General features: G+C 47.6%; 2 protein-coding genes across 2 annotated transcripts; both read right to left on the bottom strand.

The window, feature by feature from the left end:
* Positions 1–171: 171 nt before the first annotated feature.
* Positions 172–2718, bottom strand: LOC135587421 (AAA-ATPase At2g46620-like). The gene has a single exon (XM_065078820.1). The coding sequence runs from the start codon at positions 1901–1903 to the stop codon at positions 401–403; it is 1503 nt and encodes a 500-aa protein (XP_064934892.1). The 5' UTR covers positions 1904–2718; the 3' UTR covers positions 172–400.
* A 4177-nt stretch (positions 2719–6895) lies between these two features.
* Positions 6896–15226, bottom strand: LOC103993223 (probable N6-adenosine-methyltransferase MT-A70-like). The gene is made up of 7 exons (XM_009413201.3): positions 13980–15226; positions 12770–12868; positions 10375–10458; positions 9942–10294; positions 8398–8614; positions 7976–8055; positions 6896–7517 (listed from the first exon to the last, which is right to left on the bottom strand). Exons 1-7 carry the CDS (start codon positions 15144–15146, stop codon positions 7238–7240), a joined length of 2280 nt encoding a protein of 759 aa, XP_009411476.2. The 5' UTR covers positions 15147–15226; the 3' UTR covers positions 6896–7237.
* Between the last annotated feature and the right edge of the window lie 168 nt (positions 15227–15394).

Here is a 15394-nt window from a genome sequence, read left to right on the forward strand (position 1 = left end):
AATATGTATGAATCATCAGCATCGAATCTGCCCTCCTAGCCACTAGATCTGATCTCGAGTTCTGTGGCAGTGCCACGAGGAAATCTATCTGACCTCCGTTTCTGTGGCGCATTGCATTCCTTATCGACTTTGAACGCTCGTGTTTTGGGGCACATCCACAGGCCCATACAATGAATGAATAATACAAAACTAGTTCTTCGCAAAAGGTAACATTTACAGTAAACACACCAATTTCTTCCCTAAATCTTTCTACACTTTCGATGCTCCCATCTCGATCTCTCCAGATCAAAATTGATTGAAGCCCCAAACCGATTTCTTTAGTGATCACAGAGAGAGAGAGAGAGAGAGAGAGAGAGAGCGAGCGATATGTAGTCTTGCTTCCAGAAACCCAATTGATTCGTCAATGTGGATGATCTTTATCGAGCTTGTCCGGGGTTGCGCTCGCGGCCGACGCCGCCGGCGTCGCGTCTTCCTTCTTGCTCCCACTCTTCATCTTTATCATCCCATACAGCTTCTTGAACTCCTTGATTGACTCCTTGCCGAACCCCAGACCGCCGCCGCCGCTGCCGCTGCCCGCCGCTGGGTCCTCCCACCGCCGCCCCGACCCGCTCTCGCTCGGGTTCCGCCCGGCGTTCGACGACGCCTGCTGCAGCGCGCTGATCACCGACTTGAGCGCCCGGTTGGGCGATCCACGGTTGGCCATCATGATCTCGCCGACCTCCGCCGGGCTGATCCTGGCGCCGCTGTGGAACCCCTCCTCCACCTGAGGGTACAGCTTGTGGTCCTTGAGGCCCAGGTAGCTGCTCGCCAGCGTCTTGAACGCCGTGAAGTCGCAGAGCGGGAAGTGGATGTGCACGTCGAGCCGTCCCGGCCGCAGCACGGCCGGCTCCACCCCCTCCATACCGCCGCCGTCGGAGCTCATCGTGAATACCATCACCCGCTCCTCGCCGCAGCACGAGAAGATGCCGTCCATGAAGTTTAGGATCCGAGTGAGCTGCGACTCGCCTTCCTCGCCGACGCCCTTGCCCTTGAGGTGGCGATCGAGGTCCTCGACCAGGATCACCGACCTGGGGGTGGTGCTGAGGAGGAGGGCCTTCAGGTCGTCGCCGCCGGCGGAGACGCGGGAGAGGTCGACGTCGTAGATGTCGTATCCGAGGACCTTGGCCATGGCCGCCACGAAGGTGGACTTGCCGGTCCCGGGGCGCCCGTGGAGGAGGTAGCTCCGCCGCCAGACCCGACCGAGGCGGTGGTAGTATGCTCGACCCTTGAGGAAGGACTCCAAGTCGGCGCGGATCCGCGCCTTAAGTTCCGGGTCCATCGCCACCGTGTCGAGCGTCGCGGGGTGGGTGAACAGCACCGACCGCCACCGCGGGCCCCCGCCGTCGCCGACGCCTACGGAGCTGGTGAAGAGCCTGACCTCCCTTCGCCGGAGCTCGAGGTCATCAGCGACGGACTCGACGTGCTGGAGGTAAGGCCGGAGGACGCGGGTGCGGTCCTGCCGGCGGAGGCGGAGAACGAGGCGGGGAACGCCGCCGGCGCAGGGGGCGTTGGTCCAGGAGACGCGGGCGCCGAGGAAGGAGTCAGTGGCGGAGTGGCCGGGACCGAGGAGGAGGAAGAAGTCGTTAGGCTTGCGACCGGAGGAGAAGAGGTTGGCGGCAGCCGCGTCCTCGAGGGAAGGGAGGGCGGCGACGTAGGCGGCGGCGCGGCGGTACAGGGGGTTCTCCTGCCCGCAATCGCTGTACCGCGGGATCTCGAAGTTCTGGTACGCCTGCGTCCGCTCCTCCACCCACCGCCACCACCGCCCCAAGCAGTGCACCAGCGTTTTGAACGATAGGACGATCCTCAGGAGCACCGCCCCGCCCACCACAGCCATCACCCCCGACGCTAAACTAATCGGTATCATCCCTCTCCGCCCTCACACAGAGCACAAAGCAGAGTCGAAGGAGGACGCGGAGTGGGAAGGAGGAGAGAAACGACAGCCGAAGGGGACGAGGACACGAGGCGTATAAAGAAGAGGGAAGGAAGTGTGTGAGAGACAAACTCATTTAACGCCCAACTTGTGTTCGCTAAAATGCCCGCCGTACGTTTGACGTTGCAAAACGACAACAAAGGCTCGAACACACGAGGCCGTCAAGGTATCTTCGGGAAACCACGATGGCGTGGATTGCACGAATTGGAGGAGCAATTAGCAGGCCATGTACGCCGAAGCATGCCTCGTCATTGGCCGCAACATGTGTCACGGAACGGTAAGTGGGATCTCGGGAAGACCATCTACGTGACATGGCGGATCGCTTTGGCATTTAGGATGGGGCCCATTCATTGAATCCCGCGGGTCGGAAGTTGGTTCGGCCAATAGTATTGATTGCAGCGAGTCAGACGCGGATTTGACGCGGTCGGGACAGCACCCGTTAAGCGAACGCAACCCACTGGTCGACTTGTCGTTGGAACTATTCAGGTGGCCATGTGATGCGTCGGGGCTTTGGTGGCTGTATGAGGCGGCAGGGAAGAGTGACAGTTGGAAGTGTCCCTCGGTGGATCACCGTTCGCTAGTTTGGGACCAGCACCGGAGCAGGTTAATCATGGACGCAGCGGATACCTAGTAGAACGTTCGAGGAAAAAGAAGAGGAGCAATCATGGGTTCGACTCCTCAAAAGATGCGAGGGTAGGGGGACCCATTGTTCATTCATCTCGCTCACGGGTCCGCACGACAGAGCTGGGAAAACATGGTGGAGTTCGGTGGGAAGATGATGATGCGGAGGAGGAGATGATGGGCTATCTCCCGACGGCGGAGACAATGAGGAAAAGCAAACAGCTGGGATTGGAGACAGTCCCAACTCGTTCCGGTGTGAGTTGTTGAATATGGTGAAATTGTACAAAAAGGGATTGAGAAAGGATAGAGAGAGAGTCATGCAAAACTAACGACTGCCATACGATTGATCTAAAGTCCAACTGAGTGTCTTGGACACGACGACATTTGACGGTATCAAGAAGCTGCATGTGTACATTATTTTTCTCAGCCACTCTACATTTACAATAATGTAGTAAACATAATTATCAAACGATGAAAGAATCGTCGATACAGATGCACAGAATATTATCGCTCTATATCTATGTCAATGTCAATATGATTTCTGAGCAACGTCACTCTATATCTAAGTCGACATCTGTTAGTGTAAATAACTTTTTAGCCGTGACCTCGGGGTCGACGCGGCTTGGTTCGGGTCCGGATGACGGGTCGTCGATTCCTTCGCGAGGGGGTTCCTTGTCGACGCGCCCGGAGAGAAGCGCCTCGCCTTCGTTCCTGCACACAGGTCGGGACGGGAGAACTCGACCCGACCCTTCCGACGATCCAGTCAGTAAATAGTCGCTGGGGGTTTGTTGTATATGTTGGTGTTCCTCTTTTTTGTTCAGGATGCAAGGGTATTTATAAGGGGGTTCGGTGTTACCTGATGCGCCTGCCCGCAAGGGGTGAGATCGTACCTTCTGATGGCGTCTGACATTGACATAGGCGTAGCGTGTGGAACCGAACCTGAGCGATCGTTAGTGGGCCTCGGTTGGCGTTTTGACCCGTGTCAGTCACGCGATGTCGGACTAACAAGGGAGCGGGACGTCAGCGGGTGTCATGCGAGTCTTATCGTAATTATTACCCTCATCATTCTCCCCCCAGGTGGGGCCGAAGAACACGACACAGGTGGCTGCTGTCGAGGAGCTGAACTCGGGCGAACAGGCCACGCAGGCGTGGTTTCGGGCGTCACGGGGCCGAAGAACACAACACAGGTGGCTGCTGTCGAGGAGCTACTTCGATTGGATTTGTTTATGCTATGCTACAGGAGGTGTGGGCGGCCGGGTAATCTTTGGTCTGTTCGGAAGTCCAGGGGACGAACCTTTTCGTGAATCGCCGGTTTTCGAGAAGACCGGTGACTCAAGCCCGTTGTTTGCCACGTGCAATGCACTCGCTGGTCATTCTGTCAAGCTGTATTTATGACGGAGTGACGTTTGCGTCATCCCGATGCGACATGTCCGGGAAGGGAAAGAGTCGGTATTTTTGGCGGGATTTTGTCTATAAATAGTGTGCAGCTAGCCCCTCGAATGTCTCCTCACATTTTTTCTATTCTGCCGTTTCGTGCTTCATCATTTCGTTTGCGCTGACCGTTCTTCTTCTTTTTCAAAAGATCGGTAAGGATGGTGCCTTCTTCCCCTTCCTCTTCGTCCTCCTCCTTGCCCAAAGGCGAGCAAACGATGGTTGTGTCGAACCCTGACTCGTCTTCCGACGAACAGGCGGCCCGGGCCCTTGAGGCCCTGATGTGGCCACACGACCTCGACTCCACCGTGAGCGAGTCGTCGCTCAGTCGCCTCCGGGACCACTACAGCATCCCGGAGGAGTTTGTCCTCCATGCTCCCGAGCCTGGCCAACGGGCATATGACCCGATTCCCAGGGGTTTCACCCTTACCCTTGACGCCTTTGAGGCCGGGTTACGCCTCCCCTTGCACCCCATCATAACTTTGTGTATCTCATGGTGGCGTATCTCCCTGTCCCAGATGGCGCCCAACTCTTGGCGCTATCTGGTGGCATTCCTGGGGGAGTGCCACTACGCTAACATCACCCCGACCCGATCCCTCTTCCTTTCTTGTTTCTGGCTTTCCAAGAGGTCGGGGGGTTACTATCTGTCTGCCCGACCGGGTTTCCGAGTGAGCGGGGCTCCTTCCAGTAATAAGGGATGGAAGGGGCGCTTCTTTTTTGTCAGCCGCTCGGAGGACTTCGATGGGCGGCGCGCGTGATAGACAACACCGCCCCGGGTCTGGACGATGGGGAGCGCCGAGAGTTGCGGAGGCTTAAAGAAATTCTCCCAGCCTCAAGAGCCATCGGGAATATGTCCGACCAATGGCTGGTCGAGGCGGGTCTTAGCCCGATGCCTCGAGGTATGGCCTGAGGGGTAGCTTTAGGGTTTACTTTAGGGACCAACTCGCCAGCTAACCGATGTTGGTGTTTTTGCGCAGAGATGGTACTTCTCCGAGACCTTCGTGGGGGAAAGACCGCGGCGGCCCTGACCACGCGTTTGCCGACCGAGGCGAGGGCTGGCTCGAGGGAGGCCCCAGTGGACGTTGAGGCTGGTCGTCTTCGGAAGAAGGCGAAGACCTCTTCGGCAAAAAACTCTGGGGGGTCATCGGTCCAGCCGGCTGGGGCCGTCATCGTGTCGAGAGAGGGGAGACGAAAGTTCTGTGGGACCGTCTGATCCCGTATTTCGGGGACGAATGGAGATCCTTGATGTATGTCCTCCCCGAGCTCTCCTCTCGACCTACGGACCTCTTTCTGTACCTCGTCAAGCCGTTGACTGACGAGGAGTAGCTGGGCTCGCAGGGAGTCCGTCGAGGCCGAAGGAAAGGCCTCGGGTTGGGTGTGGCCCCTCCGGTCCGTCGTGACTCGACCAATGAGCGAGGACGATGAGACCCGAGGCGAAGTGGGAAGCTCCAAGGGCTGCGTCTGAGCTTGAGTAGGCGGTTCCTACTATCGCACCGGTTCGGTGGCCGGGGGGTGCAGCGTTCCTGAGACGAGTGGAATAATGGACTGTATCATACCGGTTAGAACTTGGACCTGGTGGGTGAGGTCGAGAAAGGCTTCGGACGAGATGGGTGGCGGCTCGGTGGAGGGGGCGTCGGGTGGTAACAAGCTCTGGTCGTTGAAGATTCGCCAATAGCGCTCTGAAGTAGAGGCGGGGTATTCGCTACGGAGACCTGTCGGTGGGGGATGCTCCCCTGGAACCCCGACCGGATGCGCCCCCTCGATCGCAGTTTCGGCCGGGTCAGCCTGGCGATCCCTTGACATCGGCCCTCCTTCTAGCGCTATTATGTTAGTGTAAACAACTTTTTAGCCGTGACCTCGGGGTCGACGCGGCTTGGTTCGGGTTCGGATGACGGGTCGCCGATTCCTTCACGAGGGGGTTCCTTGCCGACGCGCCCGGAGAGAAGCGCCTCGCCTTCGTTCTTGCACACAGGTCGGGACGGGAGAACTCGACCCGACCCCTCCGACGATCCAGTCAGTGAATAGTCACTGGGGGTTTGTTGTATATGTTGGTGTCCCTCTTTTTCGTTCAGGATGCAAGGGTATTTATAAGGGGGGTTCGGTGTTACCTGATGCGCCTGCCTGCAAGGGGTGAGATCGTACCTTCTGATGGCGTCTGACATTGCCATCGGCGTAGCGTGTGGAACTAAACCTGAGCGATCGTTAGTGAGCCTCGGTTGGCGTTTTGACCCGTGTCAGTCACGCGATGTCGGACTAACAGGGGAGCGGGACGTCAGCGGGTGTCATGCGAGTCTTATCGTAATTATTACCCTCATCAACATCGATATAGATGTCGAGCATCCAATGCACAGCGACGAAAGGTCCATTAGGCAATTGCGTCGACGTTAATACAAATATAAAACGATCCTCACCTCTCGTCACCACTCTTCTCATTCATAACAGTCACCCATAACCCCCCAACGATATCGTTGTTCGTAACCATCGATTGAAACATTAAGAATATATTTTACCTTTTGTTTTTATGTTTCTGTCAATTAACCGACGGCGTTAAGATAAATAAAACTATATATATATATATATATATATATATATATATATATATATATATATATGAATTAGTATCAAAACCAAAAGTTATTTTAAATTAGGTTAATAAGTCTTACTAATTTAATTTAAACATCTAGAGGCAGTTCTATGTATATAAGTTGTTGCATAAAGTTGGATTATAAGAAGTTATAGATCAGTTTAGAGAGTGTGTGAAATCATAATTAAACCACATCTTTGCCTCATAAGATAATTTTGAACGCAACTTGGAAGTGGAGAAAGGTTTGTTTGGATGCGTTTGACTCGACGCATTTTGAGGAAGTAAATGGATTGATGACAAAAACATGATTCATTTCTATCTTATAATATAATTTTTTTTCCCCCAACAAATAGTCAGTCCAAACCACGAGGTAACTATTAATACACAATCCACCTTCAAGATTATCTAATTCTACAGAGATCGGTTGGTGCTCAAGCATGTGCAAAACCTGTTCTAAATCATCTAGGAGAGCACAGTGAAACATACTTTAAGAAAGACTCGGATTTCAGGCCACTGCTGCACTTCTGAAAGCATCAAAGATGACATTAGCAGTTCACAAAGCTTCAAGCCTGCTTCACATCGGATTGACGTTGACTCTGATGCAGTGTGTTATGCTCCACAAAACTTTACTACTAAGCTGCAGCTTCAGCATCTGGAGCAGCTGGTTTTCCAACAGATGCATAGCCGGCAGATGCAACTGGTTCCATAAATTGGTCGGTTGGTTGCTTCATCTCCATGCCTGCAAAAGGTGCCCTCATCTGGGAGGCGCTCGAGTCTGCGTCCATGGCAGAAGTCGTTCGGGTAGGTGATGCTGGCTGTACCTCCACATCTGGATAAGCAGCCTTGAACCTTGCCCTAAGACCCTCATCTACCAGCCGCACCCCCTGCAGTTGGTTGCCAAGTGACAGCCACCTGATTACAAGAGATCAACCATTAATTGGTACATATGATTCCACCTCCCAAAACAAGTTGGCGATCCAGAAAGAGAAATACATCTTCAACAATATGATAATCTGCAAGGAATTCACATAGAGTAACAACAACATGAAGGAAAATGAGAAGGGGGTGCAACTTCTAAGTGGAACAATACATGCGAGAACATTATGTTCCGTGGTGTCAACCAAAGTTCTCCATGAGTTCACCAAGGAAAATGATCAAGAAATAACTCGGTAGCAGCTTATACATGAACCAATATGATAAGGATGTATTAAATGATGTATCTTGGGATCAAAATGAAAACCATTTTCACAGGCAGAACTCAAGCACATATATAAAAGCAAGCACCAATGCAAACACCGAGTAAAAGATATGCACATGTACAAAAAATTAGCTAAGACCAAGTAGACATGATATAGACTAGAAGGGAATACCCTGCATGCGTATTGTGCATACGAGCAAACAATTCCAACTTTCTCGTCCTCGGGCTAATTCTTTCCAGCATCGGGTACATCTGCAGTTCAAGCATGTATCAGTTGCAGCTAGCAGCCAGAAATATTACAATGGGCACAAGTGAGCATATGTCAGAAATATACCAAAAAATGTGAAGAGTTCAGGAAGCAGATTTTTCAAATTCAATCCCTTCATATTTACAAAATTATGTAATAAGATGTTGATGAAATCAAGAAAGAAGTAGCTGCGACAATGGGACGTTCCCAAACGAGGAGCAAAGGGCAAGAGCCCAAAGGGGTTCTTATATCCTCACAACTATGATGTATGATAGATAATTTGTATGTCGATACATATTGTCTGTATTCATTTACATAGAAAACAGTCACAAAATAGTATTTATTACCTCATCAGGTTTTCGGCTTGTTTCCCGAACTTCAGCTACAATAACATCGGTGTCAATGTTCCTGTTTACCTCAGGATTACCCTTTATTCCAACGAGGCAATGTTCCTTACTATGATTGAGCCAATGCCCTGTGCGTCCAGTTCTTATAATCCGTTGAAGCTGATTGGTCTTCACCCAAATGATTTCCTCGACACGTTTGTATCCCCAAAGCTCTAAACTGGTAAGAATATGAAATGCTTAGATGAGCTAATTCAAGATCCTCCTACCATCATGATACAAGTTGTTCGAACAAATAAATTTTGCATATTGCTCTGTAGTAGCAGAACAGAAAGAACACATACAAAGATCTAATTGAATCAAAAATAGCAACGACTCATAATAATCATCAGAGAGTTTGAATCGATTATAATACAACTTCAATTTTGTTCAACCTGAAAGAAAAACAACATAGCAAACTATAACTAATTCTTGTCACCATTTATTTCATGGATACGGTAAAAGTATTAAAAGCAAGACACGGTGCACTAAAGAGTTGAGATAACCATATCCTGAGAAACTGAATAGCCTCTTCTTGTATCAGCAAAAACCACTTGGTTAAATTGAGTATTCAATTGGAGGTCACATAAACACAAGATTAGTTTTGATCAAGCATGAAGGGAATAAGTGAAGTTGTCCCGTAATTAAGCTAAACTTATACCTCAGATTGATACTTGTTTGGTAACTTTGGTTTACGAATGTAGGGATTTTGCTTTACACCTTCATCCAGACTAATGATATACAGAAGGAAATAAGTCATTCGACCATGTTGTTTAAATTGGTTATTCCATTGACTGTAGCCTTGCACTTAAATAAATGCATCCCTTTAACCAGTCAGTATAAATCTTACAAGACGAGGCCCTTTAAAGATTATTACAGGACTATGTTGTATTCTCAGACTTAATCTCAATCCAAATAGCCCCTTAGTTTTCTTCTAGTAGTATTAAGTTTGGTCCAAGTTCTAACTTCTAAGTGGTATGAACTATGAAGCCTTGTATCGTGTAGCCAATAGTCGGTATGCTACTCTCCACCACTTGAATGTCTGATTGCAGATACAATTTTTATCATCAAAAGATAGGCTATGTAATGCAGCAGAACTTCAAGATTCTAATTAAATGTTAGACCTATCAACTTGAACATCACTTGGTGTCATGGCCAAAACCAAGTACAGAGGATAAAAGATTGATGAGTAACATGAAAAATCAAAAGATTCATTTATCAAATAACATTGGCAGATAAACCATAAAACACCAAAATTAGAGTAAATAAGAAGTGATAAAGCAGGTTTAAGGTTCAGCCTTACAGGTGATTAAAAATATTCAATAGCTGCTATGAGTAGTGCAAGGAACAAAGGAATGAAGATCACAACACTTGCAGGCCTATGCATGAACATCACGTATGCTTTTGTGTCTAGAAATTTGTCAGTCATTGATGCTTTCAACCATCTATTTACCAAATCACACTATCAGCAAATTGTAAAGAAAATAAAGGAAATATATATAACTAACCATTCACGTCCAAGTTCCATTGCACGCCCGGTGACCCAAAGGAATATTAGGCCATCAGTTTGCAATGCAGGTACATTAAGATTTCTCATTTCATCATCAGCCATTGTACCATATGGCAATTCCATATGAATATCCCAAGGAGGGTCTGCCATGATAACCCCAAATTGTCCCAAAATGTCCATTCTGAAGTTACGGATATCACAGTTTATCCACTGGGGTTGACCGAGCTCAACTTCTGAACAATATTCAGCCCTTCGGGGTTTTATTGGCTTTGGAGGTGGAAGATTAGTAGATCCCAGTATCATTGGAGCATCTGGTGTTTGGTCGAGTTCGTAATGAACATATTTGCAAGTCTGCCATGAATATGTCAAACGATGTAAACCAGGAAAGGAGAATGGGAATTAGTTAAAAATCAATAGAAAGTCAAGTTAACCTTTGTATGACGGCATGTATCGAGAAAAGAGCAGTCACCTAAATTTGTATCAGTATGTGGAGCAATAATACGGCGGAAATGAACCTGCTTGCAAATAAAGGAGAGATCAAAAACCTTCAACAGAAAAGCAACTAAGCTAAAAAATAAGGTCGTAAAATAGTGAGCCTTGATCTTCTGGAGTACGGCTTCATGTCAGGAAAGTTGTCATTGTTGCAATAACAAGTGAAAGCATAGGGAGTGCCAAATTGCTAAAGTCTAATAACATATAAGACACAAAGTTACTAAACAAATTATTCCAAGCATTCAGCAATACCAACTTAGACATCCAATAAGGAGATGAAAACCAAGGAAAACTCGATTTACAACCAGTGATAAAAAGACATAATGACCCTAGAGATTCTAGGTGGCTTGCCTGGGATTGCCACTTGTCAAGTTTTAGTGTATATATCACAAGCAAAAAAACCTACTTCAATTTTTCATTCATAGAATTGGCCATATCAACAAAAGATTCAATGTCCTGAAAATTATGAAGACTAAATAAAACTTGGAAGAGGCAAGAAAGGACATCAGGTCATAAACCACCAAGAAATATAGCAAGAAACTGCCTTTGATGGAGCTAATTGCAGCTAGGATCCACATAGTCTATTACAAGTACTTGTGGTCATCATTAGGCTCTTAACTTTTTCATACTTTAAATAATTCTAACCTCTTTACTGCTGGTTGTCTTTGATTCAGTTTCATAATCTAAATCTACTCACTGAAACAGTCTATGTTTCCTGACACTTGACAAGTTTCTTCCTGTGCAACTTGAGATATCCTCAATATGCCAACAAATATTTCACCTGCATTCGCACCAAATACATTGGCATGCAAATGCATGGTTGTTCTTGTAATTATTTTTTCTTCTCTTGCAGAATTGACTAGACAAATCATCTATTTAAGACTTCAATGTCATCATTAATACCAACAAAAACATATGGCTTTAGTTCTCTAAGAAAGTCTTACTTTGTACCAGGGTTTTCAATTTCGATGTGCACCGCCCAGTACGAGTGGTACATACCGATCCAAGACGATACCAGTACACAGACCGCCCTCTACCAAGTGGTATCAGTGTTTTGACCGGCACCACCTTGGATTTTGACCATTATCAAGGCGTACTGATTGGTATGCCCTGACGTGATAGATAAAGGTATTTTTAAGATTTTAGGGTATACCGACAGTACATACTAGTAAGTACCAGACCAAGCAAAGCTCGGTATGCCAATACGAACCGGTATTCAAAACCCTGCTTTGTACACACATTGAACAGTTGATGTAGATCCTTCAAATATTTCATTTCGAGTGTAGATAAAGATGCACTCAACTAAAGCAGACAAGAAATAGACTATGCTCCTAGTCTCACACAAGCACATAGGATCCAAAGGAGAACCTAAGGTATGTGCCTCTTGCACCTAAACACACCCACAACACATGAGGATCTATATTTCTTTACTTTATATATTTCTTCTTCGAGCAACCGGATGATCTTATCAGAGTTTTAAGTTTATTTCTGAACATGTGACCCATCTGAACCATTAAAGAAGCCAAAGTGCTACGCAGAAAGATGGAATTAGGTAATGGCTTTCTTTGCTGAGGAATGTTCCCACTGTTGGCATGGTAGCACCACATGCGATGCCAGACGAGCTGATTTCTGAACAGATAAAACAGGATTCACAGAATTTGCATCCTGGAAACTGAGAGGATGTACAGAGATCCATATAATCTAAGATGGTTTACACTGAATATAGTACCTGAAAAATTATAAAGAAGCGAGAGAATGACACACCGAGGAACGTTCTTGCTTACACACACTAAGTTCAAAGGTAACAGGTCTTCAAAAAATTAGCAACTTCATAGATTGAAGAGATTTATAAATGTCAATAGAGTCCAACTGTCTATATCTCTTACTGTTTGCTTTGTTGAGGTGATTAAAGGATGCACACAGAACAGTGACACTGACTTAAAGTGTGGTTTCAGATATCATGAGATTGGTAGAAGGCCTAATGAATGTATTAAAATTGGAGTTCATAAAATTCATGATTGATTCAACTTAGTTTAGTCAATAATGCAGCTGTGCCATATATATGTTGATGCTTGAGTAATGTTCATATTAATGATACCAACTAGAAGGTAACAACCAAATTTGTGAACTCGTCTCTGTTCACTTGTCTGCACATGACAAAATAAGATAACCAAGAACAATAAAGCAAATAAAACAATGATAAGACACACTTATATTAACCTGATGCAAGTTGTCAAAATGTAATTTACAAATAGAACTCCTGACCTTCCAGTAACATGGCAAATGGCAATGATTAGCAAGCTACTCTTACAAAATCTCAACTATAACACTAACCTTATCACAAGCAACAAAAGAACCAGTTTGGCGACGGCAGTCTTCCTTAGTTAAATTAGAGCAGTATTCCTTGAGTTGAGAGCCCCCTTTCGTCTTGAACTGAGAAAAGGATTGCCTGGCTTAGAGTCGGTAATGCAAGCAACACTAACCAATAAATCAATGGAAGATATCCTTCATATTTATTGAACAGATGATATATGCCAAGGTCTGCAGATTTCAATATGCATGTCAATGCATGAAGAACTACATGTCAAAGCACGCTTCTCAGACTATCAAACAAAGCAAGCCAGGTTACTTTCAATATTAATATAGAATATCAGCATTACACATTAAAATAGAATGAGAGATTTATGATTGTGAACACAAACTAGATATTAGGCCTCTTCCGAAATGTTATTTACAATCCATTAAATATTGCAAGTTGCCAACTCAAGTTGAAATGGCAACTTCACAGAGAATTGATCAAGTTTTGCCAATCAAATTAACTAGCATGTTCAGATTGACCAAATGGAAGTCCAATTGTGCCATGTCATAACATGCACCTGAGATCAATCATGTCCCTTCCTTTACAGAATACTCACTTGAATGTTTTTCCTCGCAACCCTAATTAGTATGAACTATCTGGAGGCTTATCAAAAGCCTCAGGCAGAACCTAAACATCGAAAGGCCACCTCATACGCCAACCAAGTGTGGCATTCAATGATGTTTTTTTCCATCACTCAGATAAACTAGACCAACAAAAAAGACCAAAATGGAGACAGGCTACACTAAATTCTGTGTTTCTTGTGTCCAAAATTTGCATTTGAGAACAACACTAAAACTTGAAACAAAAGTTGGATCTTCCAGAATCCTTCATGAGCATGACTCTAGTCCATCTAAAAGCCAAGCTGGAAGCATGGCTTGTTGTATAAAGTATAAACATAAAATGTTAAAAGGATAGAACAATTGCCAATTAAGACAAATGACCACCTTCCTATCTAAGACAGCATTCTAGCAGCCACAGTTAAGCAAGCATTTATCATAGAAGTTACAGTTTTGACACATCCCGAAGGTAAAATTGCTCTCCAAATCCGAACCATTAAGCAGCTGTAATGACCCCAAGATTGATTTAGAATCATATATCATCTTTCTTTTACTATATGAACTGATGCTTTATGTAGAATCGATAGGATGCAAAGAGCCGCAATAAACTAAAGTGAGGTATCCAAACCTTGGCAGCAACAGCAGTCTCCCTTGCCGTAGGGCGGTGAATGAGATCCAAAATCTCCTCTCCTGTCTTCGACATCTGCAACTCCCTGAATGTCTTCTTATTCAACAATGCCTCGAGATCCTTTAGATCATCTTCCTCGGAGCTTTGCTTCGGCGTCGCCAGATTAGGGCCACCCGGAGTGTTACCAGGTCCCATGAGTGGCCTCTGAAGGGGAGTAAATCCCATCATCCGTGGAATCCCCATCATGCCGACCACTCTAGGCGCTCCCCTCGGACCAACCAAAGGCGGACCACCAGACCCAGGAAAGATATGGGGCATTCCAGCGAGATGGGTGTCGGAAGGCCCCATCCACATGTCCGGCGACGGACTTGGCATCGTCATGGAAGTATTATCGACTCCGGCCATTGTTGGGGCCTGGGACTGACTATTCCCCTTGCTCGAGCTGGGTTCCGTCGACGGTGGACGTGGTGGCGGCTGCTGACCCTGCGAAGAGCTCTCTGGAAGCTCCTTGAGGAGTTTGTTCCGATCGATGCCCCAAATCATCAGCGTGGTCTTCCCGTTCACGGTGAACTCCTCCAGCTGCACTCCACCGCTCTCCTCGGCGATTCGCCGGAGCGCCATCTCGACTGCAGAGATCGGCCCGACATCCCCACCGAGATCAGCCAGCGCAGCCTTCTCGGCAGGGGTGGCCGAGGACTGGTCGTTCTCCAGCCGCCGAAGCAAAGCGGCGGAGTCGATCTCGGTGAAGGGTACGAGCTCCAGGAGGCAGACGGCGACCATGGTGCGGACGACAGAGAGGCGGTCGCCGCCAGCGGAGCCGCCGCCCTCGGCGCCGGGGGAGGGCGGCGAGCGCTTGGGGCGGGTGCGTGGTAAGGTGCGGGCATCAGGGAGGTGGCGGCGGCGGGGGGTGAGGGGATGGTGATCGGAGGGGGGTTTAGGGGTGGGGGAGAAGGGGCGGCGGTTGAAGGAGGAGATAACGCGGAGGGAGACGTCGAGGGAGCAGGCCAAGTCGGGAACGAGGGAGTGGAGGGAGAAGAGGAGCTCCTGCTGCGACTGGCGGCGGGCCGCGATGGCGTCCTCCATCTGTTGGCGCATCTCCTTAACGGCGGCAACGTCATCGCCTCCGTCGCCGCCGCCGCCGCCGCCGCCGTTTCGCTGTGGTTCCATATCTCTCGCTTTCGAGATCGAACCGTAACAGCACCGAGGCGGCGACGTACTTACGCTCTCTTCTGCTCCGATACGGATTCCGACTCGAATTCCTTGTGCACGTGCGATGCATGCGCTCTCAGCAGGTATTTAAATTATTCCTAGAAAAAATAATTATTATTTCAATTAAGAAAAAGTCACGAATTTTGTTTTATGTGAATTAAAAATGTTTTTTTTTTATTTACAAATTCTAAAGCTGAGTCTACAAA

Source organism: Musa acuminata, chromosome BXJ1-8 (genome assembly GCF_036884655.1).
Source record: "Musa acuminata AAA Group cultivar baxijiao chromosome BXJ1-8, Cavendish_Baxijiao_AAA, whole genome shotgun sequence".
NCBI lineage: Eukaryota > Viridiplantae > Streptophyta > Magnoliopsida > Zingiberales > Musaceae > Musa > Musa acuminata.

What these genes read in the sequence shown, in the direction of transcription:
- LOC135587421 (XM_065078820.1), bottom strand. Translation starts at nt 1,903, where the DNA reads ATGATACCGATTAGTTTAGCGTCGGGGGTGATGGCTGTGGTGGGCGGG.
- LOC103993223 (XM_009413201.3), bottom strand. Translation starts at nt 15,146, where the DNA reads ATGGAACCACAGCGAAACGGCGGCGGCGGCGGCGGCGGCGACGGAGGC. An exon ending in AGACTGCTGTTGCTGCCAAG is followed by an intron (nt 12,869 to 13,979) that starts GTTTGGATACCT and finishes TCCTTTTCTCAG; the next exon opens with TTCAAGACGAAAGGGGGCTC. An exon ending in CTTTTGTTGCTTGTGATAAG is followed by an intron (nt 10,459 to 12,769) that starts GTTAGTGTTATA and finishes ATTTGCAAGCAG; the next exon opens with GTTCATTTCCGCCGTATTAT.